Below are 11,806 nucleotides of genomic sequence, written 5' to 3'. Positions count from 1 at the left end.
CTGTCAGACCTTTTCAACTTGGGCTTTTTGAACGCAAATAACGTCAGCATTTCTTAACCCTACACTTGAGTCAATGAATACAAATACAATGTTTTGAGGAGAGCCATTGTCCAAAGGACTAAGTGCATCCAGTCCAAATTTACACTGCATCCTGAAGCAAGTTGAATCGTGCCTGCCACCCACACGCTATTTTCCACCTGCTGCCCACCTACATTAACAATAGTGAAGCAGAGCTCAGGACAAACACAAACACAAACAGAGACAACAGAGTGCACACTCTTCAGATTAACCTTTATCCTCCCCGATGACACCTGTTGTCTTCGGGAGCTCTGCGTTCAGCACAATATGGACACCATATGGAAACAATGTCTTCCGCTCGCACCGAGACAAGTCTCCATGATCACACCTAAAAGCGCTTGCTCGGCAATGAATTGCCTGTGGTAAAATAAGTGTGTTTTTCCAAGTCGCGCACAGCATTTGTTGCAATTGGTTTAAGACTATTTGTGGCAACGCTTCATGCAGCACCATATCATCAAATGCGTTATCGCATAAAACTGGTCTTCGGTATTTTAATGAGCACTTTAAGTGTTCGCTTTACTTTCCCATCGCAACTACAACACAGCCCTGCAATCAGGGAGAGGGAGCGAGAGAGAGAGATAGTGAGAAGGGGAGCGGAGAGGAGGGGATCGGGTTTCTCAGCCGCTCTGCACCCTAATCCTGGATTTGGAAACGAGATGAGGAGAATGCAGGTAAGGACAAACACAAGTAATAACAACACTGACAGGGGATTGGTAGGTGGGGGTGAGCAGCTTGATAGGAAATAGGGGGCCTTACAGGTAGAGAGAGGGGCGGTTAGCTGTAGGTGGGTGGCATATAAATACCTGCAGTAGACAAGGGCGACGAAATGCTGAGGGTATGAAAGATACTGGCTTACCTGCATCTGCAATAGAGAGAAGGAGAAAGGGGGCAGGCCTGGCAGAGGCCTCAGTGAGAGAAAGCTCAAGAGTTAGGCAGATATTTCTGTGATAGCAACGTCAACCTGAAGCTTATTGCTAATCATTGTTCGAGAGTCTTGGCTGAGGCGACAGATGTGCTGCAAACTGTGGAGAGTTTTGTCTGACATCCATTTCCCTTTGAGGGAGAAAAAAAAAAGGTAACCGCTCCCAGTTTTCTCACTGCATATTCCCAAGCGACTGAAGTGAGCGCTGTGCTTGGCTGAATTAGGGAGAACAGGGCACGAAGGCAGAGCAAGAGAAGGCCAAAGAAGAGAAGAGGAAGACGAAAGCCAAGACACGCAGGAGGAGGAAGGTGAGGGATTTCAAGAGGACAAGAAAAAGACACAGGACAAGGAATGCAACAATGGCTGACGAGAGCAATTAAAGCGAGAGACGGCAAAGCAGAGAAACGAAACCACTTGAGAGTTCAGACTTCAGCGAACCTTTCGAGTGAGGCCAGACAAGAATGGCATGCCAGGTGTTCAGCACCGACTCTTTCGGCACACTTGCAGGAGATTCAACCCTGCCAATCCTCATGCACCACGCCTCTACCGGGGACTGCCTGCCAGCCAGCTCCCATGCTCACAGCATGGTGTCCGCAGGTAAACTCTCCAGTGATGTGGAGTCAATTCTCCCTCATATTGTATAGCTACGTTAAAAGAATGTGCCTTTCACGATTGTGAAGTAAAAGAGGAGTGGATGTTTATAGCGTTGGAATGACATGGTCTTTGATACACATTGTGCCGTTGTGATATTACATCCCAGCTACAAGAAGGCAGCCCTGCACTACTTCAGTCTTTTACTTTAGCCCTTTGAGGCTATGCGGAAAATAAGGATATTGGCATTGTGCCATTTCTTGCTGTGACAAAGTGAGATTTGCTCTTGTTGACAGTGACTGATTATATAGAAAGTCCTATGGCTGCTGCAGGTGAGTGATGTGTCATGTAGGGCTACGAGTTGCTCCTCGAGGCCTCTAATTTACCTAAGCTGAGCCTGAATGCAGTTAAATTGGATTAAAAAAATGCATTTATTCAAAGCCAACCCAAATTATGTAAATATATCTAATCATCTGGTTTGGCCCAGCTGTCTCTACTCAGCGGGTAATTGCTTTGAGGATATGGTATCAGTATAGCAAACTCCCCAAGGTCTTTTTTTTCTATGGAGCATTGTGGATGAAACTTCCTGCATGTTTTAGCGTCTGCTGAATGTTGTAGCTCAGAACCAGAATTAGATCCTGCAGAACATTAGTATATTAAATGTATATTAAATCAAACATATCTTGCAAAGAGGTTTTCTGCGCCTTGTGAAATGTTGCTGGCTTTTATTGGATCCCTGTCTTTCAATGAGTCTATGAACTATATGTTAAAAAGCTGTCATCTGATATATATTACTAAATGAGTACAATATGTAATAAGAAAATAAGTCACAGTTTCAATTCTCGCAGGATTTCCCCCAGTGGCACGGTATTTGTATTGATGTTTTAAGCCAGCCTCAGGAGCCTTGGTCAAGTCATTTTTCATGAGACAGAACAGTTCACATTGCTGGTACTGTACCTCAAAGGGCATCTTAACACATCGGTGCTTGAATTGAACACCAAGCCGGATAAAACGATGAATACATGAATAATTATGTATATAGCAGAGGATATGATCAGAGCAGTGTTCATCTTTATTCAAAAACACATATCCGACAAGAGCATCAATTAAAGTTAAGATTTTTAAGAGGAATCACAATAAATGATAGTGGTCGCCATCTAAAAGTTCATTTCCCTGGATTATGAAGCATACGTTCTGGTAATACTCTCCAAAATGTTCATTCCATATCACTTTTTTTTCAAAGGTTGTGGAGGGTGTGAGATCTTATGGTTGATTGTATGTACTGTGCTGTTGTAAACAGTACCAGCATCCATTTCTGTGGCAGCTGACTCTCCAGTTTCTAGTTATAAATGCGCTTGACTAGAAGTGGATTCACATCTCTCTCCGTTCTGTCAGCACTAGCGCCAGACTGACATGATGCTATGTGTAAAAAGTCTAATATTACCAGTCATCCTTATTAACATCATCTCTCATTCTGTCTGTAATGATTGAGCTTCCTTCATGAGCGAAAGTGAGCGAGTCCAAATGATTTATAATATATTTCTGATCAAATTCGAAAAAGGATCTTTAATCAACGGGCTTTCAGCGGGAAGTTCAGTGTGCGTGAGCAACTGCGTAGGCGTGCCAGTTCAGAGGACACTCCTTGGTTGCATCTTAAGCCAACACATAGCACCTGCTTCAAATTCAAAACATCATGGTGCAGTTCTCAAAACCCCATATTAGTCTGAACTGTATTCAAAGCTGAGCTGTACAGATCCGATCTCAGCCAATGTTCCCCAGTTCCCAAACTTCGCTGATCTGTTGGACTCCTGTCAGATCGTAACCACATGTGTCTCCATCAGTATCGTCTGGGCTGTCCCTGGGTCAGCCCTCCAAGCGCTCCCACATGCACCTGTCCGCCTCCACCCTCGGAAACGCTCTCGGCAACGGCCCCCCGGGCCTACATTACCCAGTCGCCCCCTGTCACTACAGCAACCAGCAGGCCACCTATGGCATGATGGCAGGTGAGTGGCGGTAGCGCTATTTCTGACAACTATTGCTAGGATGTAATTAATATGTTAGTCAAGCAACAAACAAGTAATCATTACGCATTTTAATCTGGTTGTTTGAGCCTTTAATTTATGTTTTGAATATATGATGCCGCGATGGGAAGTGAAGTAGTGGACGAATCGTGAAGGTGGCAAAGATCTCATGATGGCATGGATGGTGAATTTGTTGTTATAAGCAATAATGCTTCTAATTATGATTTGAACGCTGATTGTTGTGCAGCCAATATTAAAGGTATCTCTCTCTCTCTCCCTCTCTCTTTCTCTCTCTCTCTTTCTCTCTGTCTCTCTCTCTGTCTCTCATTCTCTCTCTCTCTCTCTCCCTCTCTGTAGCTCAGGAGATGCTCTCTGCCAGTATCTCTCAGACTCGTATCCTGCAGACATGTGGCGTGCCTCATCCCAACATGGTAGGCAGTGCAAATCCATTGCAAGGTAACGATCAGATACGCACTGCATTATCCGTCGTTCACACAGACAAACACACTCGCACGCACACATAATCATTCCCTAGGCTGCAGTTCATTGCAGCCATTAAATTGAGCAATTTGTTTATTCCCATTTAATTTTAAATTTGCTTCCAGTTAAAATCAATTTCAGACTTGATTACTTTGCCCACCGCTCGAGCTCTTCAGCGCTCTCGTTGTGTATAACTATCAAAGACGACTTGCCACTTCCTCCCAATGCTGCGGAGAGAGCAGAAACATGAATATAGAAGTGGTTGTGTGAAAACTGTCAGGGGTAAAGGTATTGGTGTTAAGAGATATTACATTTTTTTTCATCCCACAAGATTTTGGTGCCCATTTCACACCAGTAATGAGTCTTAATTTAACTTTGTATGTAATTCCTCAAACAGTTTCTGAATTCAAACAAAAAAAAAAACACTCAAGACATAAGATTACCAAAGACTAAATCATAAAAATGAGAGCAAATACTGACCAAAAAGAACGTACCATTAAATGTAACCCTGCTGGCGCAGAACAATTATCATTGGCTGAATAAATATGATTGCTGCTTGTCTTTTAACAGACAAGGTTGATGGGATTTTAGCCACTGGAGAGTAGACTTGGAGAGATCTACCCACTCATGTAAAGGATGTGGTCTTGTCTTCGACAGCTGGGCACATTTAATATTACCATCAGGAGGTCAACTTTAAATGAAACTCGCTGAAGGTGGTCAACAACAGCATCAGCAGAGGGATAGTTGAGAGGAAAGGGCAGTAAGAGAGTTAATAGCATTTAACAAAAGTCTGTAATTACGTGAAGTGGACGAGACAAGGTCATGAAATAAATTGGCCCTTTCATTTTTAAGACTACGCTAATCTATTTTAGATATTAACAATGACTAAGTGTAATGGGAAAGGTGTTGCTTTATGAACCCACAACTCTGGACTTCCTCTCAGCTATATGGAGCTTGTAGCCTTGTTAACCTCATTGACATTGTTTTCAGTCACATCATGCAACCTTTTAACACCTTATAAGCTACCTGCCCAGCAAAAAATAGCACAGAGTGATCATTGCTCTTAACTTCTCATAATGCTGGTTGGATTAAGCAGGAGTGTGCAACACTGAAAAGGCAACTGTTAGTTAAAAATACCACAATGGCGAATTCTCAGATGGCTCTGCGTGACAACCATCTCGTGGGTCGGGTTAGGGTTTCTCATTTAACGAGGCAGAAATACTCGTAAACTCGTCTTTGTTTGAAAGCAGACAGACAGAGATTAAAATGATCACTAATGCCACTCCCCTTCTGCTGGATGTGTAAAAAAAAAAGACAACTGGTCGCTAAGAAATTGTTTAACTTTAATGGTTGATAAAAAAAAAGGCAATGTCGTGGTTCAGCTCATGCACTAATAATAATGACGAGGATGAAGTTTGTATGTCAAGAGTTTGCTTTCTATTTTCGCGCTGCATAAAGCTGCTGATGCCGCCACACTCTTTAGATGGTGCACATGTTGCAGCACATAGCAGCTGGAGGGTCCACGGCCATACACACACGAAGGCTCGTGGGGAGCTTTTCACACACCCACATGTGTTTTCAAAGGTGCTTGCTGTCCAGTCTGTCTCCACAGCACACAAATAAACTGCGGTGTGCACTCAAGCCGAGCTGTATGCACACCCTCCAGGGAACATCAGTGCAGGCATCAAGCACAAACGAGGCAAAGTCTTCTCTCTTTCTCCAACATGGTGAGGCGAACAGTATTCCTTTGCCACTGGAGTTGTTTACACCTTGTGAGTCTGTACGAGGCCTTGCAAGTCTATATGTGTGTGTGTCATCATGAAAAAAAAAACATGCAAGATGTGATCACAAATACATGTGTCCTTGATGTAAAAAATGAAGGACGATGTCAAGGGTGGGCATGGTTTGAGCAAACGGGGCCAAAGGGGCTATTGAGCCGCCCACTTTACACCCGTGGCCCGATTTTACATCACAACACTTTACAGGTGTGTAGTAGAAATAGAAAGTCAAATTCAAAGAGGGGTTTGGTCCGAGCAAGGGGCCAGAGGTACAAGGGAAGGAAGTAGGGTGGGGGCCTCATCTATAATCTCATCTCCTGTTAGCTAAGTCAGAGTTTTAGATGAAGCTTTTATGGCAATGTTATGTCAAGGTTAGAGAAATAAGTATTGGTGCAACATTTGCCCAATTTGAAGGAGTGTTAGGTATGCGCAGTGGCATCCTCATTGTCCGAGTAGATAGATGTAAACATCATTGCAGTGTACAAAGTCAATTAGAGGCCATGTTTCAATGGGCGGTAAGTGGGAGAGGGGGACAACGGTCCCTTCGTCCACATTTACTCAGCCCACACAAAATCTCAGCACTCCGCTTTCACCACATGTCTATAAGGTTTTGTGACTGTGTCCTTCACGTTTATGGCGTCGTCAGGGTTAGAATATCTCCCCACAGGCATCGAAACACCTGTCAAGCTACTCACACGTGTCTCTGTGGTAGTTCCTGCTTGTCTCCAGTACCACATTTTGCCATGATCACACACACAAATAGGGATTTGCATTCTAACTGTAGGATCTGTTGCAGTGTTTGACTCTTTTAGTTTTAACTAGGTGTATATAATAAACTGGCAGCGTATGGCTACTACATTGCAACCTCCTGCCTTGTAAATCTCTACTTCATGGATCCATAAATTGTAGTTTCAGTCAACCGTGACATAGTTGTCCCTGCACTACAAACCCCAAAACACAAGAGGGGAGTATTGCATTGCTCAATCTTCAAATCTGCTTCAGCAAAGATATCTGTGGGATAGGTAAGAGGGGATTAAAGCCAACATTTGGTAGCTGTCAGACTTAAATCACCAATCAGGCATTGGCTATTGTGTGCAGAGTGTTCGTACAATGATAAGCATCATATTCCAAATAGCAGTTAGTCATCCACCCATCTGTTACTCTGGCAGTAATCTGTCATTAATACTAACAAAAGGAAGAAGAAAAAAAAACGAGTCATTGGCAGCAACAGCTCTACTGCAGCTAACCACTTAACATTAACATCCACTTGTAGAAACTAGAAAGCCACTCAGAGGAGGTGCTCTGCCAAGGCCGTTTCCATAAGTGAAAAATAATGTCTCTATCCAACCCAGGATTTGGATCCCCTCCAAATGTAATGAGTTTTTCTTTGGACAACCACCAACAAGACCAATAAGTTTCCTGAAAATCCGGAAGGTATTTATGTACAAAAAGACAAATACACCAACATAGCCTCCTTTGGCAGAGGGAATACTGAAGAATCTTCAATATCAAAGGAGCAAATTATGACATTCAGAGCATTAATATAGCAGCAAACAGCTATTTGCTATCGTGAAGTTTCTGTCCGGCTGTGTGTGGTGATGCAAGATTCTTTGTCTTGTGTTGAGATATGCTGACGTGCTTTAAGTGCACGTATGTGCACGTGAGCTTGCCCCACTGGTTAGCTCGCAACCGCTGCACGTTCTTATTTGCCGGCGACAATTGATAACGCCGACAGCGTCACAATTCCCCTCCAGATAAACACTGTGAGCCCTGTCAACACGTTTGAAGGCGCTGCCATGTTGAGAGTCGTTGAGAGTTTCAAGTGCTCTCAATCTCGTTATGTTGCACCTTTAAGGTTTTAGCCTGTTGAGTGTTTTTTTTTTTTTTTGGTTTTGTTTGTTTGTTTGTTGTGAGAGACCATAGAAATCAAAGAAGTGAACTGAGCTTTGTGTAGGCTGAAGCCAAGGATAAGAGTATTTCAGCAAGACATGTGAATGAGCATGTTAAATTACAGCTAAACTGCAGGGAGGAATATCTGGAAAACATCATGTGAAGGGCGAGTGGAAAAAATACCTAATAATCAACACATTCAAATAATTTAAATATGAAATCAGAATCAACTTTAATGTAAATTTTCACGTACATGGAATTTGACTGGGGTATTTTCTTTGCTCTTTGTACATATGCAAACGATTAACATAAAAGACAAAAAAGAAGCCATTAAGAAAACTGAATGAAATGAACTCATCAGGGACTGAAGCTTCCTCAGGTCTGTGCTACATAATGTGCATGGGCTCACAAATGATATAAAAATGGGAGTGAATATCTCACTCGGCATACCTTTTGTTTTCAAGAGGAGATGTGACTCATCACAATAATTAAATCATTCTCCATATGGGCTAAAATAGCAAAATGGTAACAATTACATAAAAATGACAGCCTGCAGGTTCCAGCCTTTTTTGTTCTTAGTAATTCAGTGTGTCTGGCAGCGGCATGTCAAAACTATTTTGTGCTGTGGAAATAAAGGCTGTCAGGGTACACGTGGGAATAGGAGCCATGCTGCTTTCAGCACCCTTCTGACAGTTTGAGGGTCTCCCTTGAGACACCTTCCAACCAATATTCCTCTCCCAAGCTTTCTCTTTCTCTCTCTCTCTCTCTCTCTAGGGTCTCTTACTCCTTGCCTGTACAAGTTTCCAGACCATGGTCTAAGTAGTGGTTCCTGTGCATTAAGCCACGGTTTCTCCTCACTGCCCCCGGCCCTCCTCTCCACTGATGAGGCCCATGGGGGCCAGAGCATTGGAGAGATGAAAACTGATGGGCACAGGAAGACCATGCGGGACCCAGAAGACACCCCTGCTGTGGACTCGCCGCAGATACGAGAGCTGGAGATGTTTGCCAATGACTTCAAAATCCGGAGGATCAAACTGGGTGAGCATCATCACTAAATGATGACAATATGTATAGCTTAAAATTTGCCCACAACCCAACTGCACCAATGAGAAACCTCACCATGAATATATCCATTGTTGCACTTGCCTTGCTGCTTCTTTGCTCGGGGGTATTCCACGAAGCGCTTCTGTTTCTTTTGACCTCCAGGCTACACACAGACTAATGTAGGCGAGGCTCTTGCTGCAGTCCACGGTTCAGAGTTCAGCCAGACCACAATCTGCCGCTTTGAAAATTTGCAGCTGAGCTTCAAGAATGCCTGCAAACTCAAGGCCATTCTGGCTAAATGGCTTGACGAAGCTGAACTGGCCGGTGGTGAATCACACACATACTCCACTCCATCACTTCCCAATTTAGAGCATTTATTGAAATGTAATCTTTACATAGATGTCTAATCTCTATCAGCTTAAACAATGATGTCAGTGTAAATTGCAATATACTTTTGAGTCAGTGTTACATGGTCAGCTACATAGAGATTATAGTTATGATTACACATATCAAACATGAGCTTGTACATTGTATAGAACAGAGGTTACCAACCTTTTTTCCTTATACGTACAGTGAGCTGTGAGCAGTTCAGTGAGCAAATGGATTTTTTTCTTCTCTCAAAAACAACACTAACAACATATTATTTTTCCTTCCTGCAGCCTTGTACAATGATAAAATAGGAATGAATGAGCGCAAGAGGAAAAGAAGAACAACTATCAGGTATTAACTGGAACAGGGGTCTCTGACCTTTTTTCCTCCAAGAGCTAATTTGGTCCCCAAGTTTTACAGATGCAGACATAACTTGTGTCTTACTTTTACGGTCCTTTAATAATTGTGTGACAATGCTGACAAAGGAGAAGTGCTTTTTGTGGTCTGTCAGGATGTGTGCCAAGAAATACAGCCTCTGTTGCTGCACTGGTCTTCTTCCCCAGTTTGGTACTCACACCGCTGGGTACATCAGCCGCTACTGAGCGGACGTACTGTTTGGTGAGTTTACAGGCCATTGGTGTCCAAACAGGGAGTTAGCCAATTGTGGATTGGATTATTCAATCCCACAATGCACCATTGGTCTTTCTGGACACACCTGGCAGATATAAAACCCCTCTTATTTAGCTTTTTATTGGCTATCTTCTGCGGTCACTGTTAAATCTGGCGTCTGCTTACTAGTCTGCTAATGTCGCCTAATGTTACGATCTCACTGGAACCAAACTTGAAAGTCGTGTAACTCATTTAACTGACAGCTAATTTCTCGTCAGGACGGGGAGTGGCATGTGTGAGTTTGATTTGATAGGAAATTAAACAGGTTTAAGTGCTATCAAATTGATGTACATATTCTTTGAGCCTTTAGCGAGCTGCTCAGAAACCGGTCGCCCATGAACTCCGAGACCACTGAACTATAAGGAGTAAAGATACAATGCATACCATACCATGACGATTTGCTTCCATAGAGTTCATCTTTTCTTCCCTCTCCTTTGTTCCTCACTGCAGCCTTGGAGCTAAGGAGGCCCTGGAGCACAGCTTTGTGGAAAAAAGTAAGCCGTCCTCCCAGGAAATAGCCCGGATAGCCAAAAGCCTCCATTTGGAGAAGGAAGTGGTCAGAGTCTGGTTCTGCAACAGACGTCAAAGAGAGAAACGGGTCAAAACCAGTCTCAACCTCAGCTCCTGTTTGAACAAACTCAGTTCACACTGCATTGTGCAGATGAGTAAAACACAAAGACCAATGTCATAGTTAAACGGTTCAGCACGAGTTTCCGTTCACCTCCAGCCCGGTGGAGGTCATGGATGGAACCACCAGCGCTGGTGAAATTGTGTTATTGTGAAATCAAATGTCTGACAGGAATCAGACAAGAAACCAAATAACCCCATAAAAAACTCTCATTCTGCATGAAGCAGCTGCTGATGCATTTGAAACAATTAAATTGTGTTAACGTTCAGATGACAATTTATATACAGTGAAAGCCAGTCTAACGTTCTGTCAGCTGAAACATTGAAGATAAAAGCTTTTTTATTTACCTCATATGCCGGTTTGACGCCGCAGCTTCCGTGACCTGACATTTTAATGTACTGAACCAGAGCTGTGGCTTGTTTGCTGTACGTATACTGAAAATTATTGACATAAACCAAATACCATGTAATCTATCAGCACCAGAGTGCAGAAGACTTGTGCCTTTAACAGATGTGAGCTCAACTGTCATTTATTTATTTTTCAAGAAAGAAGGGAATCTTTTTTTTGTGGATGAAATGTTTTACATGTACTGGACGTCTTCATTTACCGGCTGGAATCTTTGTGTTGTAGTTGTATTTGTTTGTTTTTGTGATTATTGTGAGCTGATGCATATATTACCTGTCTTGTATGGAAAATGGTGGTTTTATTTATTTAGCTTTTTAGAGAATTATGTCTTTGGGATAGAACTCTGCTTCTTCAGGACTTTTCTGTTGTCTGTTTGGAGAGATTTTTTAAAACTTTTTATCTTGTTTTTCTTATTTGTGTTGTATATTTGTTGCGAACCCTAACCCCCTAACCCTAACCTTTCAAAATGGAAAGTAACAAAAATGACACAGGGAAATTGATAATAACTCTTGAATGCTGATTCTGGTCAAAAAAAGTAATATATTGAAAGTTTCACAACAACCTATTTATTTGATACCTAATAAATTATGTTGAACTACTTTGAAGAGTACAACCTCTTTGATTTATGGTTTGAGGCTGAAACTTTCTGTCAACAAAAATGGATCTGAGGTCTGCTGTTTCCCTGACGTAAGATAGACTTCATTTTTCATATTTGTTGACGTTACGCTTTTGTTGTTGTTCCCTTGACAAACTGTCATCCAAAGAAGAACATCAGCCAGTCACGTCTCTGACCTGGTTGGGATGACTGATGTGAAACATCTTAATAAAGTGACGAAACAAGTAAACCCACATTTCCACTCTGACAAAATCAAGGCCTTTATGTTCAGCTCACATCAGGTACCATTGATTGGTGTGTAAAAGACATATAAAT

At 42.5% G+C, this 11,806-nt stretch overlaps 1 protein-coding gene across 2 annotated transcripts; it reads left to right on the top strand.

Annotated features, from left to right (window-relative positions):
* The first annotated feature begins 1,461 nt into the window (after positions 1–1,461).
* pou1f1 (POU class 1 homeobox 1) lies at positions 1,462–10,533 on the top strand. 2 transcript variants are annotated; one of them, XM_068572870.1, is made up of 6 exons: positions 1,462–1,597; positions 3,433–3,594; positions 8,535–8,798; positions 8,967–9,131; positions 9,464–9,524; positions 10,293–10,533. In XM_068572870.1, exons 1-6 carry the CDS (start codon positions 1,462–1,464, stop codon positions 10,531–10,533), a joined length of 1,029 nt encoding a protein of 342 aa, XP_068428971.1. The 2 variants fall into 2 exon arrangements, with proteins under 2 accessions (XP_068428971.1, XP_068428972.1); XM_068572871.1 differs by having other exon boundaries at positions 1,462–1,600; positions 3,526–3,594.
* The last annotated feature ends 1,273 nt before the right edge of the window (positions 10,534–11,806 follow it).

The sequence above is a fragment of the Clinocottus analis genome, unplaced genomic scaffold (assembly GCF_023055335.1).
Source record: "Clinocottus analis isolate CAN_PGR_092001 unplaced genomic scaffold, fCliAna1.0.p SCAF_12, whole genome shotgun sequence".
NCBI lineage: Eukaryota > Metazoa > Chordata > Actinopteri > Perciformes > Cottidae > Clinocottus > Clinocottus analis.
This window is presented reverse-complemented; position numbering and strand designations above follow the sequence as displayed.